At 37.4% G+C, this 27570-nt stretch overlaps 1 protein-coding gene across 6 annotated transcripts; it reads right to left on the reverse strand.

Moving 5' to 3' along the window:
- Positions 1-4342: 4342 nt before the first annotated feature.
- On the reverse strand, positions 4343-25532 carry LOC124453644 (E3 ubiquitin-protein ligase arih1-like). 6 transcript variants are annotated; one of them, XM_047004449.1, is made up of 19 exons: positions 25206-25532; positions 22811-22878; positions 20789-20948; positions 19536-19628; positions 17698-17753; positions 17276-17342; positions 16498-16604; positions 16328-16370; positions 15352-15423; positions 14273-14350; positions 9906-9983; positions 9634-9686; positions 9369-9426; positions 9162-9245; positions 7600-7662; positions 7401-7514; positions 6469-6581; positions 5612-5730; positions 4343-4641 (listed from the first exon to the last, which is right to left on the reverse strand). In XM_047004449.1, exons 1-18 carry the CDS (start codon positions 25527-25529, stop codon positions 5655-5657), a joined length of 1707 nt encoding a protein of 568 aa, XP_046860405.1. In that variant the 5' UTR covers positions 25530-25532; the 3' UTR covers positions 4343-4641; positions 5612-5654. The 6 variants fall into 6 exon arrangements, with proteins under 6 accessions (XP_046860405.1, XP_046860413.1, XP_046860422.1 ...); XM_047004457.1 differs by lacking the exon at positions 4343-4641 and adding an exon at positions 4782-4819 and having other exon boundaries at positions 5634-5730; XM_047004466.1 differs by lacking the exon at positions 4343-4641 and having other exon boundaries at positions 5581-5730; positions 7606-7662.
- Between the last annotated feature and the right edge of the window lie 2038 nt (positions 25533-27570).

Genomic DNA, 27570 nt, shown 5'->3' on the forward strand with positions numbered 1-27570 from the left:
TCAACTGAATGGATGATGTACCCAGAAGGACGCATTGAAGCTTGTGTTTTGTATCTTAGACCATTTCCAAAAAAAAATGAGTCAGATGACAATTTATTCTTTGTCAATTGCAAAGGACACAAGTCTTTACCGCCTGCGGGGAATTTGATGAATATTTTTGTTATACATACAAGTAAGATGCAGTGAAAAACGCCACTCGGGTGGAGATCGTGCAAGGCAGCGTGGTGCTACTCTTAAAGCCCAATTCACAAGACTAAAAAACCAACCTGGGTTCGACCCAGGTTCAAGTTGACCCAACTTAATTTTGCTTGCGTGTAAACACTACAGGCTTAACCTCGGTTAAATTCAACCTATCTCTAGAGATGGGTTAAGTTAAACCGAGGTTAAGGTTGGGTACGTAATGTTTACGCGTAAAAAAATCAACTTGGTTAATTTGAGCCTGGGTTGAGCCCAGTGTCGGGTGAATTGGGATTTAGTTCAGCGATCTCGTTAAACACTGATTTTAATTTTGAATAAAGCGTGATCATGCATACTGGGCTGTGTTCCAAGAGTGGCCAAGCTTGTGAACGAACATCTGAGCTTGCGAACGTCTCACAACAAAACACGAAAAATGATAAGACATTATAAGTGCGAATTAAAACCTAACTAAAAACCTAGCTTGCTCGCTACTGCATGCATAAAAACCGCATAAGACTTTATGTGCTATATAAATGCATTTATAAAATAAATGTCTGATCTGTTAGGAAATTGCGATGGACGCTTGGAGACTGAATATACAAGCTTGTGAATGAACATCTGAGCTTACACAAGTTTTCACATAATTAGAAACGAAAATAAAGAGATTATTTTTTATAAGGCGCAGAAGTTCAGCGACGTGAATTCTAACAACCGTGTGAGTCTTTGTGTTAGAAGTGCGTTCGAAAACAAATGCTTGGATCTGTTAGGTAATGGTGATGTTTTAAACTTGAACATAAAACGATAGTTCGACGAAATGTTTTTTTATGTAAAAATCATATGCTTGAGGTTTATAATCAAACAAGAATCCGCATTTTGACGACAGCGCGCGCATATGAATGGGATTATAACGTTCAACTTTTCGATTTGGATTTCCCACTTGGGTTTTCCATTAGATTTCAAATTTCACCCTTCGACTCTCGGAGTTCACTCAATTACAGATTTCGCTCTAACAATCACGAAATGAAAACCGAACTTGAATGACCACACCTGCTTCTGAACAAATGAATTTTGTCCTGAAAGGTGTAGATACAAAGTTAGACACAAAGGTAGACACAAAGTTAAACATAAAGGTGGACATAAAGATAGACATAAAGGTAGACATAAAGGTAGACATAAAGGTAGACACAAAGGTAGACATAAAGGTAGACATAAAGGTAGACATAAAGGTATACATAAAGGTCGATATAAAGGTCGATATAAAGGAAGACATAAAGGTAGACATAAAGGTAGACACAAATGTAGACACAAAGGTAGACATAAAGGTAGACATAAAGGAAGACATAAAGGAAGAAATAAAGGTAGACATAAAGGTAGACACAAAGGTAGACATAAAGGTAGACACAAAGGTAGACATAAATTAGACACAAAGGTAGACACAATAGTAGATATACAGTTAGACAGAAAGGTAGACACAGAGACAGCCAAACGGAGGTCTTCTTCAAATAAGAAAGTAGAAAATAATGGTCAAGTAAAAATTACTCTTAATTTTAAACAGGAATACAGTACTTGGATGACGTTGGCGAGATACGACTGCCTGTGATTTAATATAGAATTAAACATCCGTCAGTTGTTGCCGACTATTAAATTTAAGAGCTAGAGAGAGCAATAAAGTCAAATATTTGTCAGCTCAGCGATAACACAGGTTATGGCTTACGACTCCGATATAGGTTGACAGCATTTTCGCCTCATGTGGTTCGAAGGGGCAGATGTGCGAGCCTTGCGCTTTGCTCTTTTTTTCCCGACAGGGTGTGGATCATCTCTTTGCCAATTTTCATCTATTTGTCGACATAAAGTTAGACGTATAGATTTTAGATCTTGAATTGAACATGGGAAGATCCTCCGATTAAGCTCTCGACGATTCAAACTTTCGCACTCGATAAATATTAAAAGACGAGACTCATGTCCGATATGAACTATCCTAGTTTCAAGCATCGTTCAAAAAAAGGCAACTCTGTTGCTACATTTGAGTGTACTTCAAAGCAAAGTCGTGGCTGATTTCTCAAGCTTTTTCACAAGCAGGTTAAAGACGAGCAAAATCGCATTTTTCAAAAAGATTACCTGTAATTGTCACATTTTTTAGAATTTACAGTTTTAGGGGGCGAAGCCAGCTAGAAAATCATATAAAAAAAATCGTTTCTACAACAACACTGACCTTAAGATCGACTATAATTCACAAAGAAGACAGTTACGACTATTTGAAACCAGTGATAAGAGTTTTTCTTGTCCGCACACGTTCCGGGCCTGTCCCAATCTTCCTGCCCACGGATTTTTTCCAACAATGAAATGAATCGTTTGTTCGTGCCGTGTTGGCAAGAACAGGTGATTAGGGCTTTAATCATAAAATCATTACAAAAATGACGGGTTTTCGATTTTCAATAACCTTATGCAAATCGCATCTGCTTATGCGAGTGTTTGGTGAACTAACATCAATCACAAATTCAGATGAAGGCCCTTGATTCAATTGACGCGCGCGAAAAAATCAGACCGAGAAAATTACAAAAAGTTGTTCATTCGCCACGGTCCTTGACACTTAGAAACGACACAAATATCAAATTGCGCACAAAACAAAAAAAGGTGAAAAATTACTTACGCACGGGACGTCCATGTGCGTTGTCCTACTGACGAAATGTCGAATGGAATGCTTCGAGGTCGCTCCTTGTAGGGCTATTCCCTCCCATCATATGAATTAAATGTTAACTTACATTAGGCACATGCAAAGGAGCAATATTTTTCAAGCCTTACACTCATCGAGCATCTGATGTTTGAAAATTATTGTAACAATCAGATACTTGTTGCGCTTGTGACGATTTGGATTTCGGCATCATTAAAATGGTCGACATCGTAAGTTTGCCTTGTGGTTGCGGAGGGAAAGAATGATTCCCGTCAAAAAAATATCGACGATGTATGTAGCTACAGGGCGTATCAAAAAAGAAGGCTATTAGAAATTAACCTATTGTTCTAATTTCAATGTTCCGTCACATTTAGATGAATGAAGAAAGATCTTTGTATGAAATTTCAATGCCTGTCCAATTGTTGTGCATTGAGCGCTGCATGTTTCGTTTAGCTACACTATTTAACTAGTGACCTAAAGAAACAGTCCATAAGGGTTTCCTGTAGATCTCTAGCTCTTTAGTATTAGAAATCATTATTAGAAATGCAAATAGATGATTTTGATAAGAGAAAAAAATATTGATTGATTGATACCGTTAAGTCTATTTCCGAAGGTCTTTTTTTATACACCCAGTATGACAAGCCCACGTGTTGTGTAAGTATCGTCGGCTACGTGTGTATGTATTACGTATCTTATATTACAAGCTCAAAATCTTTCCTGTTCTTGGGAATTTAATATACCTTCTGAAAGTTAAGTCTGATCAATAACATACCGGCGGGATTCGTAAGCGACTACGCAATGAAATTTCAACCATTGGCTGATTTCAAAATGTCTTCTTTTTTGATACACCCTGTTTAGTTCGAGTTTTGTACATTTCAGACCAAAAATTCCACGAAGCTGGATTCCACGTAGAAGGTCCAAGTTACAAGTGATCTGATTGATCTTGAAACTTGGTTTCATAAATGTATTCTAGTTTTAGAGTAAATGGTTTGAACCCGGGAGTATCGTTATATGTTTGTAAATGATGATCGTCCAGGTTAATAAAGTCCTGAGAAGGACTGTTTTTGTTGTTGTTGACTCTAGGTTGATACTAGGAGGCAACATTTTCTACCATCAACCACGTCACAACAAAGGGAACTCTGTCCTTGTTAAGTAAAGCATCAGTAAATATACCTAACAATTCTAGTTCTCGTTATGCAATGTGACGTCACAAGTTAGATAAATCGGGCAAAGCAAGAGCCCCAAGATCTCAAAAATTAAAAGTGATATGCATAAACTGGTTTAGAATGTCCATTGTCATTTTAAAATATCTCTTCAATAAAAGTATTACTCGGATAGCAAAACTTTCGATGCATAGGCACTTTAAATATTCTTTAGAAATTTCTAACCAAGAACGTTGTTCTTAGAATCTACAAGAAGCTATTATTCTGAAGTAAACCCCATATCCACAACTGCAAGCATCTTTATCATCTTAAAAAACTCATCTTCACATCGTAACAATGTTCTCGTTCTTTTTATTATGATACAAAAGAAAATGGTTGCTACCGCTCGCAGGAGTCTTTACATCGTGCACGCTCCATGAACAGACTCGCACAAGCTGGGGGTTACTATTGACACGATTAAACTATTCGAACAATTCAAGTCTATCGTCAAGACAAGAAACATGTTTTTTTTTAAAACAAAATATGCACGATAGCAAGTTTTTCGTACAGGATCCGATTGTGATTGCACTCACAATGCGGCCAATCAACAGGATTCGCGAGCGTTTCTCTCTCATTTATATATAAATATACTTATAGGAAGTTTTGTTTGTTTGAATCTCCGTAAGTACAGTGCTCGATGTTTAAGAGCAGAGCGTAAATATTGATAAGAAGAAGAAAATACACAAAAACTACAATTTCATCCCGACAAGCCTGTTTCGTGATTTCTCACTCTTCAGGGGATAATATTAAATGAATACAAAAGCATGTGCTAGATTATATATACAAGAGGAAGTTAGGGTAAAAACTAAGAATTACAAAATATGTTGAGTGTATTGTTACAAATTGGATAAAAGTGCCTTGTGTCTATGGCGACAAGAGGAGATAAGTTCGTTACGTTTGTTGAGTGATGATAGTTGTGGTTGGTAGGTGATAAAGAATTTTTCTTTCAGGTATAGGTTGCATCTTTTGTTGGCGCTGTTGTACGGTTTACTGTGAGTGATGATGTTCCATGAGATATCGTGAGCGATGTTGTTGTCTTTTTGTGTCCAGATGTGTTTGCTGAGTTCGGTGGAGTTTCTTAGTTTTTTGTGGCGGAAAGAGATAGTATGGTTCCTGTGTCGAGTCCTAAATTCGTTTTCTGTAAGTCCGATGTAGGTCTCAGTTGTGTTAGTGTCCAAACGTTTAACAGTGGCTTGGTAGATGACAGATGATTGTAGGCAGTTTCCGTTAAGTGGGCAGTTTTGTTTTTGTCGGCAGTTGCATGTTTTAGTTTGTGTATTTTTGTCATTGATGGTGTCATTAGTATTGTCAGGTTCTCTCAATATGCGTTTGTTATGGTTATTAATAATATGTTCCATATTGTTCATGCAGCTGTAACTTACTTTAATTGTGTTGCGGTTACATAGTTTTCTGAGTTTGTGGTCTATGGGAAAGTGCTTGTCAATTAGCGAAATGAATTTGAAGCCGATGTTTGTGCTGACGTTCTTGCTGTATGGTGGGTTGTACCAGAGTATGTTATTTCTAAGTCTGTTTTTCCGTTTCGTAGTATCAATAAATATACTTATATATACACATAAGGATACAAGCATATGTTAGGGGATATCTTAGAAAATCCAAAAGTCCCTCTCGTATCCTTCCTTGACGTGATCCAGCAAGACATTTCGTCTCATCTCACAATATCTGCAATTCATGAGAAGTATGCGATTATTCTGTTGTTCGAAGTTCAATTAAGAAACAAAAGATGTTTACTGTGTTTGCACTGGGTAATGCAAACCGAGAAGACCTTTGGGAGAACTCGAGAGCAGATCAGTGCAAGCCGAGAGCGAATGTCGAGACTTGCACCTGCTCGAGAGATCTCCCAAACGTCTCCAAGGTTCGCATGAGTCAGCTCAAACACAGTAAACATCTTTGATAAATCAACAATATCCAGAAGCATATAAATCGAAAGCACATGTTTTAACATTACCATTTAACAAGCATTCACGATTCTTTAGTAAATTCTCCTTACATGATTAAACCCTCTCGAGACGGACTTTTTCAAAAGTTTGCGCACATTTCGTTTGGTGATTCGTGCTGCACTGCAACATCCGTCTCAAGAGTTAATCGACTGCGATCAGACAGGTTTGCGCAGTCTTATGCAAACAAGTAACGTGACCGACCTGTTTGTTTACTCGTCTTCGGCTAAAATCTTTCCTCATTCACTGACCGTAAAAACAAAAGCTTTCCGAAGAAACGAATCATGACAATGTTCATAAATTTACAAAACATGTCTACTTAAGTCGACCAATTAAAACAAAGTTCTCGGTGCTAAAAGATTGATATCGATATGGAAATATCTTTGAAGATTAACAAAAACCCGCTAAGCCGTAGTTTCGAGTGATTGGTTGCTTCTCGTCCAATCGGAGACGTCCTTCTCACCTGTACTTATCTTGGACCTTTTGCTTTATACAACTAAGGTTTTCCGAACTGATATCGCGCTCCAGATACTCCGAGAGCGTCTCCGTCGCCATTTCGAGATCTTTCTGATTGTCCTACAACGAGCGGCAAGAAAAAACAAGAAATTTTCGAATTGCTCGAAACATCTCCCCAAGAAGAAAAATTTGATGAAAGAAACTCAAAAATTACACGCACAAGTGATGCATCAGGAATAATTAATTAGTGGGTGGGAGGGAGGGGTGCTCTTGTTTTTATTATATTTCGACAATATTTGGCGACCCCCTCTCTTTCGTTCACAAATGTACAACATTTGACACACCTTCATCTCCTTTGGTAAACAAACGTATTTCGCAACTTCAAATTTTCCTAACTTGCAGTCTAAAAACCTCGGACGAAAATCAGGTTTTATGTTAAAAGCGATGTTTAAAGCTAAGCCTACTGATGTCCGTGAACTTAGGCCATTGTATGTAAATCCTTTGAAATGCAGAATTCTTTAAAAATGTGCGAATAGCATGTTTACTTCGGGAAGCAAAATTACAATCCAAAACGTCATTCACACGAAATGACAGCTCAGCACACCCTCCATTGTACCCAAATGTACGTATTTATCATACACACTCTCTACCTGCGTGCATATAGATGCGAAGTAAATGGACAACTCGCGGAAATGTCTATTGTACCCAAATGTACGTATTTATCATACACACTCTCTACCTGCGTGCATATATATGCGAAGTAAATGGACAACTCGCGGAAACATCTATTGTACCCAAATGTACGTATTGATCATACACACTCTCTACCTGCGTGCATATATATGCGAAGTAAATGGACAACTCGCGGAAACATCTACTGTACCCAAATGTACGTATTTATCATACACACTCTCTACCTGCGTGCATGTTTCGACGTACCTCAAATATCACGGCCTGGTTATTCTTTCGAAGGTAGAAAGCAAAAACGTAGGTATACTTCAACGTGTTACGACACAGGGAAAGAACTTTGACAGCTTTCTTAAGAAATTGAACCTGCGTTTGATCAAAAAAATAAAACCACGATAAGGAAGTCTTTCCCTGCAGTTATGGTTTGACGAAAGTCCGAAGCATACTGTACCTCTACCTCAGACATGTTAAATTTTTGCATTTCGTTCATTTTTGACTTCACTTTCGTATCGAGCTAGAAGAGCACAAATACAACAGGTCAACTCGAGTTCCCTTGCTCCAGTTTTCAGACTCTAGATTTCAAGCAGGGAAGATCGATGTCAAATTATATTTTGGTATCGAAAACATTGCACATCTGACTTTGGACCTCGACGAAGGATTAGTCTTCACGCAGATGGATCCACGATAGTTTTTCAAAGCTGGGGTTCTCAAGTTTGGATTAGACTTCAAGTTTGGATTAGACTTCAAGTTTGGATTAGACTTCAAGTTTGGATTAGACTTCAAGTTTGGGTTAGACTTCAAGTTTGCATTAGACTACAAGTTTCGATTAGACTTCAAGTTTGGATTAGACTTCAAGTTTGGATTAGACTTCAGTGGTTATATTTTTCTATTCGTTCTCCATTAAACATTAATCACAATTGCTTAGGCTTGACTGTTCGGTATACTAGTATTTTGTATGAAAATTTTTACATTCCTCTGCACCCCTTGTGGCACACCCCTCTACACCCCCTCTGGCACACCCCTCTCGTAAGGCCATTTTAATTCTTTATCAGCTCATCGTGCACCACAGATTCGTGTTTAGTCGGTAAAAAATACTCGTAGCGAAGAGATAAACGATTTTCTATAGACGTCATTGTGCCATCTGACTCTGAAAACACACCTAAGTACAGGTTGGTGTAAAACTCGACATCGCAGGCTTGCGCAACGCAAGTTGAAAATCATTTCCCCCAAACCGCTCACGCAGTAAGGTAAGCTTCAGAAACACGAAATACATTATAAAAACATACGCCAAGTATATGAATAGGAGTAACTCCTTCATGGCTTCGTCCGTATAAAAATCACTGGGAATAAAGAATTTCTGGCCATGGTTCAGGCTCACTATCTTAATATATCTTACTTTTTTAAAATCAAACAGCGGTAGGCATCCTAACCTTTCCAACAATCTGATTGGCTGTAACAGCGGGCGGAATTTTACGATACCCGACCGCAGTCCGGACCTGTTGCTAAATTCTTGACCGAATCCCATAGCTAAATATGCTTGAAAAAAGAGTTGCTTCCTTTTGTTTTGTTTTAAAAAGGAAATTGTCGGCAACTTTTGATCGCAATAATCTATTTCACGCGAGTTTGATGTTTTCCAAAATAAAACGAATAGCAAAGTTTTGATTGTTTACTTGTCAACCATTGTTGAATCTGACTGCACAAACAAATATGATTGTTGCCTTTAGCAGAAAAAAATATCCGTTATTCATTGTCTAGGTAGGTCCATATAGAAAATATTTCCCCTCAGTCTCAAAAACATCTCTTGGCCAGCGTCCTCGGCGCTTTTGAAACTCGGGAAAATGTTTTCCATGCGGACCTCCCAGCCAGTAAATAACATACATGTCTTTGCATTTCTCTACATCGGCCTTTCATATTCTACTGTTGTGATTCGCTGCGACCTGTGCACGTGCCTCTATTTTGATTGGCTAATCATGGGCCGATTGTACGAGCACAACGAACACGATCTCACAATACCTCAAATTCCAGCTTTGCGCTTTGAATATGGTTCATATAACGATTACAGTAGAAAAGGTATCTTTCGAGAGACGATCTGGATTTCTGAAAAAATGAAGAAATGGAAACCGGGAATTGAATAATCGTACGGCGGTCGTAGAAAATATCACCGCTGGTGAAAATTCCCAGTCTACGAAAATTCTTCATCGCAAAAAATGAATAACTCACGTTTTGTGCCTCTCTCGCATTTTGCGAGTCTTTCTCGTCGTAACGATTACAACTGTACCTAAGATTGGAGAAAGATATCGACATTTTAAGCTTTCATATTCTTTGAAGACAGTTAGGGTCCGTCATCGGGCCGCTTTGTCGAAATTTCATTTCTTTCAAAAAAAGTGGAAACATCCTCACGCGAAAGTAAAAGCTCGTACGTTCTTGAGAAACAAAACATGCAGTTGGACAGCGAGTGAAAAAGACTTAACAACAGATCTCTTACCAATTCGATCCATGAGGTTCCCAAGGACCAAGGCACACCCAGCAAAAGTCTGCCTAAATGATTGAAAACACTGCTCTTACAATGTTTGATTGACGTCATTAATAATCGCACGCGGTGAAACGATGACCGTTTGTATTCGAGAATGGCATGTTTCCCACAAGAAATGGAAAAATTTGCATTACTATTTGCTTTCAAAGTTTGCAAGGTGAAAAGAGTAACCGCTTTCAAGTTTTTTCTTCTTTCGCGCAATGCAAATAAGGAATTCGTTTTACCTTACAATTATTGTTACGACACACCATATGATTACATCCACCATTTTTCTCGATCGTTACTTGACATTTTGGACATTCCTGTTGAAAAGGAAAAAATGTAGTTGAAATACAGTGGAAATACAGTGGAAATACAATAGAAATAAAGTGGAAATACAGTGGAAATATACTGGAAATACAGTGGAAATACAGTGGAAATACAGTAGAAATACAGTAGAAATAGAGTGGAAATAGAGTGGAAATAGAGTGGAAATAGAGTGGAAATACAGTAGAAATAAAGTGGAAATACAGTAGAAATAAAGTGGAAATACAGTAGAAATAAAGTGGAATTACAGTAGAAATATAGTGGAAATAGAGTAGAAATATAGTGGAAATACAGTAGAAATAAAGTGGAAATACAGTAGAAATACAGTGGAAATACAGTGGAAATAAAGTGGAAATACAGTAGAAATATAGTGGAAATACAGTAGAAATATAATGGATATACAGTGGAAATACAGTGGAAATACAGTGGAAATAAAGTGGAAATACAGTAGAAATATAGTGGATATACAGTGGAAATATAGTGGATATACAGTGGAAATAGGTGGATACAGTGGGAGCAAAACCATGACAATACGACAGATTTAAAATTATAATAAAACAAATTCGAAGAAACAAGACATCTTGAGATTTGCAAAATGAATCAAAACAAGACGAAGTAAGCTGTAAATTTTCGACTTTATTTCAAAGTCATCCTCAGACATGGTAACACTTGAGTCACCCACTTATTTCCTTGCTGCGGGGATGACTTTGAAATAAAGTCGAAAGAACAGTTTACTAAAATCTTGTTACATTCATATTTCTCAGATGTCTTCTCTTCGGAATTTGTTTTATACAATACAGTAGAAATACAGTGGAAATACACTAGAAATAAAGTGGAAATACAGTAGAAATATAGTGGATATACAGTGGAAATACAGTGGAAATACCGTAGAAATAAAGTGGAAATACAATAAAAATACAGTGGAAATCATTGAGTTCTATAATAACTGGAGCGGCTAACTTTACTGGGGCGAGGACGCCAAAAAAATGGCGGCCAAAGGACGTATTTCCGCTGAAATGATCGCTTTGCAGAAAAATAATATTCTCGACCTCCCCCTGGTGTCTATAGTAAATTAGAAAGAATTTTTTCAAAAACAAACACGATATTACGGAATATGGATATCGTTACTTCGGATGTTGTTGGATGTCGTAGTTTCCACAAAAAGGAACATATCGCTTCTCACAGGAGAGATAGTTGTTTGTTTTATTGAGTCCGTAACGCATTGAAAAGCCATAAAATACATATTAAAGATCGTATTTTGTAAGACTGACTTGAACGCCAAATATACTGATGTTTTCCTAGTTTTGTTTATAAAATTCTGCATACTTTTCTGTCATTTGTTAATGCATGAAATCGTAAATTTACCCATTTATTTACAAAATAGTTTCCCTAAAGCAAAAAAGACCCTGCACACATTTTGCTCTGTGAGTAAGTATCAAAAAGAAATGATCAGCCCCAACGGTACCCATGATTTGGAGCAGAGCTTGTTATGTTCTATTTGCTGACAACATGCATTATTGTATGCTTTTTTAAAGAAAAGTTTTTCACTTTTCGAAGCTTTTCTACAAATTTTTTGCTTCTTTTTTCTTATCATGAGATTGATGATATAGAGGTAATATAATCCAATAACTTTCTAATTTCTAAAAAGCTTTTAAGCTTCTAGCATAAAAGTACACTATAGGTATGTAATTCATTTGGTTTTATTGCCTTGCTATGACATATCTACTTGCACTTCATCATTCTTGTATGAACAAAACACCAGATGTGGATACTCAGAGAACAAAATGCACTACCAACTGCTTATGAAATTTATTATTGAGGTGAAAACTGTGTTAATCATTCAAATTATAGTGCACTTTATTGCAAATATAGGAAAACAAAACAAAGTGAAAAAGAAAGGTAGAAGTATTAAAACTACAAATGAATTATAAACACCATTGAAAGCATAAGTGTTTTGATGATTGTTTGCATTTTGCCCAATTCATATATCAATACAACAAAATCAAAATGTGCTACAACTTTACAAGTATTTGATGCAGTTGCACTTCAGAACATCACAAAAAGGTTACTTAAAGTAATTTCTATACAATATTGTTTGTTTTCATTTACCAAACCTATGCAGACTTGAGTCTTTTTGAAATTTCATATGAAACTCAATTACAGAAAATCCGTAAATATCCAGAGATTTAATATGTACTTTTTTAAAGAAACAAGTAAAAATCCTACAATTGTGGCGAAAAAAGCCATAGCCCATTGCATGAAAAAAAGCAAAATAGCAATGATAACAAATAAGCTAACTTCTCTCTCGTGAACCGTTGAGATGAACTATGATATACTTTTTTTTATAGACTTTCGCACAATCTGCGCGAAGTGCTGGTTCACTGCTCTCGAGACTTCACTCGAACGATGGGACTGTATTTTGACAATTGTATTTAACACTTGATAGGATATTTACAGTGGTTTGTGCACGATTTATGATACGGAGTTCAAACGTTGGTTCTTTGCGACACGTATGTTATTGAACGTTGAGATTACGGCCAACCGTCAATCTTTAAACTTGAAACTTATTCAAACGCTATCGCCTCCTGCGATACGACTTCCAACTTATCACTTTTGTACTTCTAACAACGTCTGTTTTTCCGAATGCCGAACCAACGCTTGCAAGCTCTTATTTATATTATAATTATTAGGATTTGATTTTTGGGCGTTTGCATGACTTGCAACCCGCCATTCCGTTTATAGAGTACCGTCATTACCTACATCCTACCGCAATGCCACATTGGGTAGAAAAAGTGTTCCTAAGTATTTTGAATTTACGTACAGGATTTCCACTGAAACCGCAGTTTAGTAACTATATACGTATTTGTCTATTAATATATGACTTAACATTTTACAGTTTATATCTTAGTATCAAAAATATGACACAGTCACACACTACATAACATAACATGACAATTTACAACATAGACTAAAGAGTTTAATCGATCAAACAAGTTTGACGCTGGTAAGAAAACGACGCACATCTGCATTCATACATGTGTAGCCGACATATATTATAGCTCTTTCGTCAATAGTAGTTATAAATGCATCCTCGTAGGAGCAGATAACTTACAACCACAGTTGACTCGCTGTTATGAATTTAAGGTTTTTACCTTGATTTTCATCAAAAAATTGCTTGCCGAATCCCAAATACACACATACATTTTCCTCATTCTTTCCTCAGGAGGGAGTGGGAAATTGTGAAATTTTCAGAAAAGCGGTCAATTCCGGTAAATCTCAGCGGCAAAGGACAAAATCCGCCATTTTTTTGGCGTCATCAGATATCTAAGGCCGCGCTTGAGATAGCCGCTCTACTTATTATAGAACTCAATGGTGGAAATACAGTGGAAATACAGTGGAAATACAGTGGAAATACAGTGGAAATACAGTAGAAATACAGTGGAAATACAGTAGAAATACAGTAGATATAAAGTGGAATACAGTGAAATACGGTGAAATGGTGGATATACAGTTAGATACAGTGGAATACCGTGGAAATAAAGTGGAAATACAATGAAATGCATAAATACATTGGAAATACCGTGGAATACAGTGAGAATATAGTGGATATACAGTGAAATACAGTTAGAAATACATTAAAAATACAATTGAATAGAAGTAGATACAATGAAATACAGTGGAATACAATGGAAATACAATGAAATACATTAGAAATGCAGTGGAAATACATTAAATACAATGGAATACATTGAGAATGCAAGGAAATACATTAGAAATACAGTGGAAATACAGTAGAAATATAGTGGATATACAGTAGAAATACAGTAGAAATACATTAAAAATACAGTGGAAATAAAGTGGAAATACAATAAAAATACAGTGGAAATACATTAGAAATACAGTGGAAATACATTAGAAATACAGTGGAAATACATTAGAAATACAGTGGAAATACAGTAGAAATATAGTGGATATACAGTAGAAATACAGTAGAAATACATTAAAAATACAGTGGAAATAAAGTGGAAATACAATGGGAACGTGAAAAGAGCCCATCCCGACATTCGAAACAAATTCAGAAACTGCGTTTATTTCATTTTTTTATCCAATATTTGCACAACACGAAGCATGGATATTGCAGTCTCCATTTTTACAAAAAATATTTAAAGAGATCGCTCAACCTCGGCATACGTATGTACGCAGCTAAGCCACAACCCAATGTTTAAAAAACGAACATTTTACGGTGTGCGTGCATAAACGAATGCATAAGAATTTTCCGATCTACCTTCGTGTTCGCAGATATCCAATTCGCCGTTTCGCTATTGTCACAAGCGCGGGACTCCGTGATTCGCTTCGACGTTTGCTGTTGATGGCAGTTATGAGGACAGTGAGTGGAAGGTTTACAGATATTGTTTTACATGATATGCTTATTAAATTGAGAAATGAAAAACATGATTTAAGGTGTTTCACCAAAAACATTACTCGCAATAAGCTTGGTCAAGTTACTACTACCATGACAGTAGAAATACAGTAGAAATACAGTAGAAATAAAGTGGAAATACAGTAGAAATATAGTGGAAATACAGTAGAAATATAGTGGCTTTACAGTGGAAGTACAATGGAAATACAGTAGACCAAAAACCATGACCAGCCGACAATTTAAAGAAGTATAGTATAAAACAAATTCCGAAGAAGCAAGACATCTTGAGATTGCAAAATATGAATCAAAACAAGAATATGAAATAAATATGAATATAAATAAAAATATGAATCAAACAAGACGAGAAGTAAACTGTAAATTTTCGACTTTATTTCAAAGTCATCCTCAGACAGCAAGTATACCGCAAGTCACCCACTGCATTTCCTTGCTGTCTGAGGATGACTTTGAAATAAAGTCGAAAATTTACAGTTTACTTCTCGTCTTGTTTTGATTCAGCAGAAATAAAGTGGAAATACAGTAGAAATATAGTGGATATACAGTGGAAATACAGTGGAAATACAGTAGAAATACAGTGGAAATACAATAAAAATACAGTGGAAATACAGTGGAAATACCGTGGAAATAAAGTGGAAATACAATAAAAATACAGTGGAAATAAAGTGGTAATACAATGGGAACGTGAAAAGAGCCCATCCCGACATTCGAAACAAATTCAGAAACTGCGTTTATTTTATTTTTTTTGTCCAATATTTGCACAACACGAAGCATGGATATTGCAGTCTCCATTTTTACAAAAAATATTTAAAGCGATCGCCCAACCTCGGCATACGTATGTACGCAGTTAAGCCACAACCCAATGTTTAAAAAACGAACATTTTACGGTGTGCATGCATAAACGAATGCATAAGAATTTTCCGATCTACCTTCGTGTTCGCAGATATCCAATTCGCCGTTTCGCTATTGTCGTTGCACTTTTTCATCCATTTTTTCAACAACTTCAATAGAAAATCAACGAATAATGCAACACTCGCTATTCAGAAATGTCATGTTAATAAGTTGACTAAGCTTATTGCGAGCAATGTTTGTAGTGAAACACCATAATCAAAAATAAGTAGACCATTCACTTTTTAAACTAGCTATACGGGCACAAGCGCGGGACTCCGTGATTCGCTTCGACGTTTGCTGTTGATGGCAGTTATGAGGACAGTGAGTGGAAGGTTTACAGATATTGTTTTACATGATATGCTTATTAAATTGAGAAATGAAAAACATGGTTTAAGGTGTTTCACCAAAAACATTACTCGCAATAAGCTTGGTCAACTTATTACTAACATGACTTCAAAAGAATGCATAAGATTCACGGTGATGGTATGTTATCAACTGACGTCAAAGCGGCCATGTTCTTAGATTATTTAAAACATCTGCTGCTCAGTAGAGTACGAAACACTGAACTGAATGAAACTGGAATGCAAGCTGCCGTCAAAACCTGAAGCTAGCAAATTGACTAGTCCCAATCCTTCCACGCACGGCCAAAAAAAGTTCATTCAAAAACAAGCTGCAATGCGGTGTATTTGACCGCGTGTCTGGCTTCATATGGGTAGCTTAGGAGTAGCTTAAGCATTACAGTTATGCGGATAGTTTATGGCATGAAATCAACATAATTCTTTTCACTTTAGACCAGTTTCTCTACCAACATGGCTGCCAGCGAAAACACTCTGTGGTCACACCGGAGTGGCCAGCCTGCAAATTTGGTCTTGCCGTGTAAAATTTTCTATTTTCGCTAACTGCAAAAACAACAGACTTCCAAAGAAATCAATGATTACAATGTCCTGAAACTTACATAGCAGGACCAACATTCGCGAGCTGCCTGTTATTGTGTCTAAACTCATATAAACTTACACTACAGTTCACCGGTTCGTGAATGGGCTCTCCGCAACCAAAGCTAAATAATGTACGAAAAAAAGATCAACAAACCAAACAAACTCTGTTTGAAATAGCAGTAAAAACTTAGAGTGCCTAAGAAAGAAAATAATTTTCTTTAGGCTGGATTGATTTCTCATAAGCTTTACCAAAATTCGTGGCCACATAAGCACGTCACTGCATTTTGTCCCGTGTAGCTTGCTTTTACAGCATTCATACAATCAGGTGCTCGACACCATTTTATTAAACGGTTATTCTAAACAAAAAGAATCGCCTGTTTGTGTAAAGACAGTTCGCGGTCTCCGTTGTTCATTCATCACTACATACACCGACACACGTCATCTTAGTTTATATTTTAGATAGTGTAAAGACTGTTCTTGTTTTCTGTTGTTCATTCATCACTACCTACACTGACACACGTTATCTTAGTTTATATTTTAGATAGTGTAAAGACTGTTTTTGTTCTCTGTTGTTCATTCATCATTACCTACACTGACACATGTTATCTTAGTTTATATTTTAGGTAGTGTAAAGACTGTTCTCGTTCTCTCTTGTTCATTGATCACCACCTACACTGACACATGTTATCTTAGTTTATATTTTAGGTAGTGTAAAGACTGTTCTCGTTCTCTCTTGTTCATTGATCACCACCTACACTGACACATGTTATCTTAGTTTATATTTTAGATAGTGTAAAGACTGTTTTTGTTCTCTGTTGTTCATTCATCACCACCTACACTGACACACGTTATCTTAGTTTATATTCTAGGTAGTGTAAACACAGTTCTTGTTCTCTGTTGTTTATTCAACACTTTCTACACCAAGACATTTTATAAAGTATGCATTTTGGGGGGTGTAAAGACTGTTTTCGTCGTTAGTTGTTCAAAGTCAACACAATGAAACAAAGTAAGAGGAGACATTACTTACAACAACAAAACTTTTTGCTATGAGATGATGATACTTTCTTTTCACTATTTGATCACTCAAAATTCTTCTACAAAAGAAGAACGACGTAAATGATTCGACAATAGTATAAACTGGGGTGATGCTGCCATAATTAGCGCGTAGGTAGCACAAGGGACGGCATGGTATCATAATGGATACGGTGCGACCTGGTTGGGGATGGGAAGATTAAGATGGAGCAATAGGAGTAAATAGAGTAGAATATTCGTCATTGCTACTTAAGTTGATTTTAACATCTTTTTTCAATATCCTTGTCACCATCATCACCTAATCGCCTTTGGCAAAACTATGACACGCTCCCCCGCGGATAACTTGGGGAAGCGTGTCATAGTCGTTTCATCCACAATATCATTAAGATCAAAATCAATAAACATAGTCCAACATACCCTACAAAAGTTTCATTCGCTAAAATATCACAATTTACTGCCGGACAAGCAATATTCTGCAAGAGAAGAAAATGGAGTTAGCGGTCAGACTTCAACTACTCGCCACCAAGGGTGGGGGGGGAGAGCGCAAATACGCCCCCTTTCTTTTAAATTGACAGCTGTATAAGTTACTTTTTTTGGCATGTCCTAAGTGACTTCCCCCCCTTTCACAACAGATCCAAATTGTGGATGTACTCACGTTCGCAAGTCACTTTCCCGAGAAGGGTTGCAATCACGTTAACAGTTTTGAAATCTGATATTTTACACGAAACTTTAAAAAATTGAAAGGCCAAATTGTGTTCGACACGAGACATTTGTACGCAAGACATAAATTCCATTGATTCTTCCTGGGAGACTATCATAACGACAGACGATAAATCGGATTTTTTGACCCATGCGAAAGATGAAATGTCAAACAATGCACAGTCCACATCGTGTGCAACTGACTGCTGTATATTTAACATCATTACTGCTTGGCCATTTCCTATTGGTCATCACAGTAGAGGAAATATACAGTAGGTCCACATCGTGTTCAACTGACTGCTGTATATTTAACATCATTACTGCCTGACCATTTCCTATTGGTCATCACAGTAGAGGAAATATACAGTAGGTCCACATCGTGTTCAACTGACTGCTGTATATTTAACATCATTACTGCCTGACCATTTCCTATTGGTCATCACAGTAGAGGAAATATACAGTAGGTCCACATCGTGTACAACTGACTGCTGTATATTTAACATCATTACTGCCTGACCATTTCTTATTGGTCATCACAGTAGAGGAAATATACAGTATGTCCACATCGTGTACAACTGACTGCTGTATATTTAACCTCATTACTGCCTGACCATTTCTTATTGGTCATCACAGTAGAGGAAATATACAGTAGGTCCACATCGTATGGTGTATATTTAATTTGACTACTGCCAGAACATTTCCTATTGGTCAAAAAAAGCAATTTACTAGCTGCCACAATGGTAATCACACGCGTATTAAGATATGCGTAACACATGAAAAAATTCAATGGAGTGGCTCTACTGTATACTGACTGTACTCTGACTGAGTTGCACAGTGAAATGATTCTATTGTTTATTTTTTATAGCTACTTTTGTATCTGTATTTTGTAGGCTTGCGCAGCATATTATTGTTCTTATGACTTCTGTTGGAACGTTGTCGCGCACACGAAGCGAAACAGTATCAGCTACTATCTTTGCACTTTGAGAATGAACACAATCGAATCGTGTTCGTGCGTACAGTCAATTTTGAGTTGACTGTCCGTACTCTTGCTTAATAAAAACAAACGTACGAGTCGTTCTCCACACTTCTGCTTTGAAAGTTTTCAAGCATTTGTAAGTTGTAACTTAAATACTATTTAAAAATTTCAACAATATTAGATAAGAGGGAGAGGGAGAGGACATGCAACAACTGGAAAAATCAGACATCGCAGTAAGCCTTCAAATTTTATAATTCACATTCATACATGGACAGTTCGGCGTCATGAAATCAACATAATTCTTTCCACTAGACGAGTTTCCCTAGCAACATGGCGGCCATCGAAAACACTCTCTGGTCACACTGGAGTGGCCAGCCTGCAAACTTGGTGCTGCTGTGCAAAATTTTCTGTTTTCGCTCACTGCAAAAACAACAGACTTCCAAAGAAATGAATAATTATAATATTCTGAAATTTACATAACAGGACCAACATTAGCGGGCAGGCTGACACACACCGCTGACACATTTAGACCGAACACGTTATGTCGCAGCGATCCCACTTTACTCACATGCGTACCTACCTCTTTTTGTTCGTCCATAATTTTCGACGTCAAATATTCCTTCCAGCAACGTAGGCAGAATTTATGACCGCATTCAAGACCTTCGAAGCTTAGCTATACGGCAAAAGAAAATACAACAGTTTAATTTCAAATTGTCGGCGGTAATTGGTCGGTTCCTTGTGGGAGTACGTTGCGCATTAAAGTTTTTAAATCATTTACAGTCTTCAAAAACATCCACAAAGATATATGGTCATAATGCATGCGGCGGTCCCTCAAGCGTTGAGTGACATTTTCTACGGCTTGTCAGTCTCGTTGCGGTGTAAACTATTATATATACCTATAATGGTTTAACGTTAAATGTATACTGGGTTAGCAATCACCTACTTAGCGGGAACGGTTGATTAAAACAACAAATCATCAAGCAATTTGATTCTGAATAGACATTTTGAAAGATCAAAATAAATATAGACGAAATGCACAGTTCACAATGACGTGCAGAAGCACATGCACAGCCCGGGAATTTTTGCATACCCCTGCAAATTTGAGCAAACCCCCCGGATGATCAGAAAGTTGAACATGCATTAAAATCAAATTTTCAATGGAATACGTATGAAAATATGCTAAGGTCAAGTAAGCAAGATAAGGAATTTCTCGGATACCCGTATAATTGTTTTGCTTTTGCAGGAAGCCGAAAACAATTGCAGTCAGCCTTAATAAGTTTAAATACAGTGGTACAAACTAGCTGTACTTATTCTTTCACGTTATTTATTCAAGCCTAAATGCTCGAAAATCATGGTTGGTTAATGTTGCAAAATGCTACGGGAGAAATCAAAATTTCACACTTTTCTTACGTGCGTAAGCAGTGACGTATCCAGCCCGCAAATTAGTTAATGCGATTTAAATTTCAGATCATTGGCATTATTAATTTCTTTAGAAATCTGTTGTTTTACAGCGAGAGCACACCTAAATATTTACACAACGGGGCCCGGTTGCACAAAGCCTGGATAGCGTTTTTTACAAATTTGAAAATTTGTCCTATCCAATGGATACGCGGGCTACGCCACTGTGCTCATGTTCTTTTCACCATAGTCTGCAGTAGGTGCGACTACCTAGATTCCCAACATCTGACAGTCGTGTTTTTAACTTAGTCAAATGCAGCTTATATTTCAACCCCTGGGAGGTGTCAGTCCCCACCCACACACACGCCCTCCCGTATTGCAAAGTCACAAGAGTGACATCATCAAATGCCCCTCCGATAAAAAACACACACAAACCAGAGAAGACATTTCTAGGCAGATATCGCACGCGATGGGGCCTGTGGACACTGAATTGGAGCGCGAGGAACGTTTATGTGCCGTGCTTGCACTTGTTTGGGACATCGGATTTACTAAATGTGCCTCGCGGAACAACGTTTCTTGATCACCACAGTAGAACCTACAAAATAACAATAAAAAGCGTGCGCTGATTGGTCTATAGTCGAGTTGGCACAAGCCTGCGCAAATCGATCTGAGCTCAAACGATTAAATCAATCAAAGAGAATTGTAAAATCAATCATAAATACATGCTAAAGGAAAAATTAAAAAACATCTGTTTTGAATTTATCTGTTTCGCATTATTGTTATTTTATGCAAGAAATAAAAGATGTTTTTCGAGTTAGCACTGGCTTATGCAAACCTTGGAGACGTTTGTGAGAACTCTCGACCTTCGGTCTCGGGCTTGCACTGATCTGCTCACAAGTTCACCCAAAGGTCTCCTCGGTTTGCATGAGACATTTGGGTGAACTTGTGAACTCCATGCGCAAGCACGGTAAACACCTTTTACTCAACTCAAATAGTGTTTGTCAAGATCTTGAAAACAGCAGTACTGAATGATTACTTGTTTCGTGTAGTACGGTCAACGACCTAATAAACGCCCAAGGCACTTATGTAGTAAACTCTAGCAAATCTAAGGATGGGATACGAGGCGTTGATAACACCTTAGAGTCAAAAAAAACTAAGTTTGTTGACTAAGATACTAGCAATGTATTTGGCAGTTTTTAAACGTATTTGCTATATAAAGTAAATTGTCTGAGCCCGGAAGTATCGTTAAATGTTTGTAGATGTGGATCGTCCCCAAGGTTAGTAAAGTACCTTACCTACTGAGAAAGACTGTTGCTGTTGATGCTGATCGACGTTTCGAAAACCTCAGCTGTAATCATCTTCTGAGTCAAGTCACCTGACTCAGAAGATGACCGCTGCTAAGGTTGTGCAAACGTCGGTCAAAATCAACAACAGCCGTCCTTCTCAGGACCCTACTAACCTGGACGATCTACATCTACAAACATATTTGCTTTAAAGTACCCCTATCAGCAAAAACTTCCATTAGCGATATGAAAACTTGGTGAATATCTAACGTATCGGTGAAAAAAAATTTTCAATTTGGTCAAATTGTCTTCTTGTTGTGGAGGTTTAAAGTTGCCTTTCAATGGATCTTGTCCGTCATGGCGTGGGGTCTGGGTCTAGCCAAATTCTGACGTCATCCAAGGTAGTCGATATATATATCATGTATTGAGGAATCCCTCGCATGACGTCACAAAGGTAAGTCGTTCCAGACTTTTCGAACGACGGACAAGCTCCATTAAAAGAAACATTTTTGCTAACTTTAAATAGCAATAAAAATGGAACGATTTGACAAACTTAAAAACTTTTTTCACCGATACGTTGAAAATCACACCTAAATTTAATATTGCAATAAAATTTTTTTGCCAAAAGGGGCACTTTAAATCTTGCGAACAGCTTAAGGTGTTATGCCTTCCAAAAGATTATTATACTGGATATAAATAAACTCAACATTGACCATTTGAATGAAGTACCACTGGCTGAGATGGGGGGGTGGTGGCTCATATATACATACATGCATAATTTACCATATAAAGTCCCTTGTTTTCTATGTACTATAACATGCATACTAGAATATAAGCCACCCCCCCTAACCAATCATCAATTTTCCTCTAGCACCGATATGCATTTTATAAAAATTTCTAGCTTACCGAGAAATTAAAACTAAATTACTCATGTTTATTGTCGATGCAAGATAGCTAGTCATGTGGTTGTCTGGATGTTTTTATTTTTCAAAAGGAAGTGATGAAGCGGGATGATTTTTCTGCGGAAAACTACGAACATTTCATGCCTGTTTCATTTGGCAAAGAAATGCAAAAAAACATCGAAAGATGTCCGACTTCAACAGCATTAAGTCCTTGCACAATTAAAGTAAACTAATACAGATCATGATCGTGATGCTTATCACAGAGTATGTACCTTTCAAGTAACTTTTCTTTATCCCATTTGAAATGACTAAGGAGTATCCTGGCAACCGGTCTCGACAGCTGAAAATAAACAAAACTCTGGTGAATAAAATTTCAACTAAAATTCATGACACCAAGGTTCGAGTCGATGTATACAAGATTTCGTTGTTGCACAAGATTTCAAATTGCATCGGAATGATTTCCAAACATTGTAAAAATTACTGAAATGTTTTATTCCTCACAACTGATTTGCAAATTTTCCTTCATTGTGTAATTTATTGAGCTCAGATCGATTTCCCACATTTGCACAGGCTAATGCAATCTGTTGACCAATCACTGCACACATTATATTGTTCTTATTTTATAATTCCTGTTAAAATGAATCGTGATTACAAATTATCAGCTTATGAATAAATGAATACGAGCCCCCCAGATTTCAATCTTTAGCAGTTCCTGACTAAGTGACTTCGCACTTCACAAAAATTGAAAATGTTTCCACATTGCTCATTGACATTTGCAGTCAAAGATAAATGCCTCAGAGACAAAGCCCTTCTCTACAGCAATTTTGAAATTGCATACAAGAACATTGTAACTATGGAAAGGAAGCCCAAATAGAAACTGGTTCGTTCATGTTTGAGAAAAAATCAACCGGGAATTGACCGGCAACAAGGCCTTGGGCCATCTGCCATGCAATCATTTGTTCCCAAACAGCAATATAACACACCCCGCGGCTAAAACATGAAGGCCTGTCTACTGCAATCACGTTTGCATCATTATTGTCGATTTCAGTTAACTTTTCAAATGGCGGTTGCCAAGTTACTTTCTAATGTTGCCAACTACATTTCCAAATATGGAATATTCGTTATGAACTTGTCAACTTGAGTTGACAAGTTGTGTAATTGAGTACTGAAGTTGTGAACTTGAGTACTGAAGTTGGGAACTTTAGTACTGAAGTTGTGAACTAAAGTTGCGAAGTACTAGCAAACACGAAAGGTCTTTGTACCCTGTAGACATTTGGCAATGAATCCGTTCAATAAGCAAGGAAAAGCTTTACAATAGAAAGTAGAAATGAAATACTTGAAGGTGGTTAAATAACCAGCGTTTGACAAACATTTTGAAACAACTAAATCTACCGTATAAGACTATATCAAATATAATAGATCTATGGGTGACACTCGTTCTATTGCACCTCGCCAGGGCGAACGTGATGTTCGAACCACGCGTACAAATGACGTTATTGCATACGCTGAATATCTAAAATTAATAAACCATCTATTTACGCAAAGAGATTCAGCAACACCTAGAAAATATCAAGTTTGCCTTCCAGCAAACATACCTAGAGGTCATCCATTAGTAGAATTTTGAATAAAGATCTTGGTTACTCTTACAAGATAATAAGTCAAATTCCTCGAGAGACAGAACGGCCGGACGTTATGGAGAAGTTAGAAGCTTACGTAGCAAATATTTCATTGATTGATTGCAACCGTATGCATTTCTTTGATGAGTCGCCTGTAGTTGTTACGAGTGGCAACAGACGTCGAGGGCACAGTATGCAGGGTACTCCTGCATTTAAAATCCAACGATGCTCTTCTAGTGCCACATTTACTGTAAATTTTTTACATAATGTAAACGGCGTATCGCATTATAACACTCTAAGAGGGCCGTCAAACGGATTAGAATTGCTAAAGCTTTTCCTTGCTTACTGAACGGATTCATTGCCAAATGTCTACAGGGTACAAAGACCTTTCGTGTTTGCTTGCACTTCGCAACTTTAGTTCACAACGTCAGTACTGAAGTTCCCAACTTCAGTACTCAAGTTCACAACTTCAGTACTCAAGTACACAACTTGTCAACTCAAGTTGACAAGTTCATAACGAATATTCCATATTTGGAAATGTAGTTGGCAACATTAGAAAGTAACTTGGCAACCGCCAATTGAAAAGTTAACTGAAATCGACAATAACATGCAAATAACGATTTTAAACCATTCGTAACAAAAGAGTAAAACAGTGAATTTTGTCAGCTCTGAATTGCTTTTCCCAATCTAATCGCTTGACGGTTTCAACCACAAAAATGTACATCGAAATAACGATCTATAGGCACGATTAATGTCCGTACAGTCCAAAGAGATCACTTTGTATACAGTACAAACAACAAATATTCATAAAATTATTGAAACATAAACACAACATATTTCTCATTTTTTGGTGACCAAGAATTTTCGCGTCGAGCCGCGGAATAGAAGTTCATGACTGGAAATCGAACGGTATGATGTTATACAATAGTTTGCCCGAATTTGCATCATTCAAACAACCCCGAGGAAAATACATAATGTAATCATAATAAAATTATAAAACTTAATTCATTCGCCCTCGTCAATGGCGATAGTTTACAACAGCAGAACCAACCTCGATGACGTTATTTACGTCGTCAATCGTTGTGTTCATGTAGGAAACGATAGTGTCTGGCGTCAAGACCTCGTATGTAAAATCGTCTGCGACACTTGCAAAGCACGGCATATCATAGTTCGAGTCAAAACCTTCATCTTGATCGGGGCTCAAACCTTTACTGTCGTCAGCCTTCTCGTCTTCGTCGTCCTCATCGCTGTCCATAAGGCGTTGCTTTTTAGAAGCAATCTTGAGGCTCTGCAAAAGCCACAGCGCCCGTTTTCCAATGCAAATTTTGAAGGACAGGGAAACTCTCTGTTTTATTGCTTTTGCGTCCTTCACCATCGAGTTTTGGTCACATGATTAAAGTTTAAGGATGTGACGTCATAATTAAATTGCATCGTCTTCTATTCTCGCACGCTCATTATTAGGATTCATAAAAGACGGGCATATGAGGAAAAGAGCCCAATCGGACAAAGTATCCTATGTACTCGGAAAGTGTGTAGAAATGAGGCGTTTTTACTCCCCCCCCGTTTCATTAAAACGTGTGTTAGTTCTGCAGAGTTCAGAACATTACGCTACGTGAACGAAAATCTTGGAAATTAAAGTTTTGCGAATGCATATTGTCATAGGGTGTAGATAAAAAGCGGACCCGGACGACGGACGCGGGCGCGGACGACGGACGCGGACGGCGGACGCAAAACGCGCGAATAAAATGCTTTTAGTCCGTTTGTAAAATACTCTTATTCCTACGTCCTAGAAATAAACATTGAAAAGCTAAAATAAAACCAAACTAAAATGATGCTTTTTAAGCGACACATAGGTATAGAAGCAAACTCGAAACAGCTTCGTGCAGCTGTGATTTTAATGATTGTAACGATGATATTTACAGCTAAATTTTGAAAGACTTAATTATGCAGAAATGAATAGGCAATGAACCCAAAATATGTGAAGAGTTTTGAAATTGTATATTTAATAGTCATGTTCATCTTCCATACTTCTTTTTGAAAACTTACTTTGAGGTGACCTTTTGCTTGCAATGCTTTTAAGTCAAACTTCAAAAAAGAGATTTGCGTATCAATACCAAATTTGTTAATGATTAAACTATATGATAACACCCAAATAGATTCTCTTTTTGTCTAAGAAAATTATGCCGAATCGGGGAAGGAATATCTCATGCTCATGTCTCATCTTAATACGATAAGGCACATGCAACGGACTAAAAGCATTTTATTTGTGTTTTGCGTCCGCGTACGTGAACGTCTTGGGTCCGCTTTTTATCGAATGCATATTGTCATATTGTATTTTTTCAATCAATCATACGCCAACGACGTCGTTGTCGCGCTTATCGGCAGATGTGAGACGTGCTTACACTGTTCAATTTAAGAGAGAATTAAAGGAAACGTCAACGTAAAAATAAGCTCGATATCAAATCGCACGATGTCACACCACCATCAAATAATCCATCGATACTTGTAGGTTTACATGACCGCGCATTCCTTATATGGAAACCCGGAATGCTATAATTTGAAGCCGACTAACTAACAGTCCCAATCAAATGAGAAGTTTGTTATGAAGATAAGATACTTGCATCAGTAGTCATAACAAATTTTGGACAAGAACCATAGATTTTGAGGAACAATGTTCAAATCAGCACACTCTAAAGTAAGTGTAAGAAAACAGGCGCGTAGCCAGGGTGGAGGAGATGGTGCAATCCCCCCGTTTCGTTCATGACAGTTTCACATTGACAGCTATGTAAGGTTGCTTTTGTTAGAATTCAAACAAAATAAAAATCAAAAATATACAATCTTGAAAAAATTATGTCGGAAATTCGAGTGTCTTCCCCAACCTGGTATAGAAATTTGACAAGATAACCCTCGACACCAGGCTCCCTCCTCCATCCAATAGACCCTTAGCATTGTGGATGCAAAGACTTAAATGAGGAAAAATGCGAGTGAACGTGCAAGCGAAAATTGGCGTAAGAGCTGGTAACCACGCGAAATGAAGGAAGTATAAGACCGTGAATCTTTACGATGAACATTTGCAATGTGATTTCAGTGAAGTGAAAACAATGATATGCAGGATCCGTCGAACTAAAATACATGAAACTCTATCTGAAGCAAATAATTGAAGCCAAATCTTAATACACCCAGACACGCGTGTGTAGTGTTTCGAGATTCTCTCGCGGAGTGAAAATTGATTGAACTACACACGCGTGTCTGGATGTAATCTCGCGTGTCTGGATGTAAGATTCGGCTTCAAAAAATTATTAGGCTTTTCTATTACAGGTAGTGTTCCATATATTTTAGTTCAGTGCCAGGATCCGATTATTAGCAGGATAAACTCAAATTAAGCTGAAGGTGGATCATCTACCATGCGGCTTGCG

Source organism: Xenia sp. Carnegie-2017, unplaced genomic scaffold, assembly GCF_021976095.1.
Source record: "Xenia sp. Carnegie-2017 unplaced genomic scaffold, XeniaSp_v1 HiC_scaffold_13, whole genome shotgun sequence".
NCBI lineage: Eukaryota > Metazoa > Cnidaria > Anthozoa > Malacalcyonacea > Xeniidae > Xenia > Xenia sp. Carnegie-2017.

Coding starts and splice junctions, on each gene's coding strand:
- LOC124453644 (XM_047004449.1), bottom strand. CDS start 25,529: ATGGTGAAGGACGCAAAAGCAATAAAACAGAGAGTTTCCCTGTCCTTC. Junction 16,371..16,497: donor TTATGTGGCCACGAATTTTG/GTAAAGCTTATG, acceptor TACATTATTTAG/CTTTGGTTGCGGAGAGCCCA. Junction 5,731..6,468: donor AAGGTCCAAGATAAGTACAG/GTGAGAAGGACG, acceptor CATGAATTGCAG/ATATTGTGAGATGAGACGAA.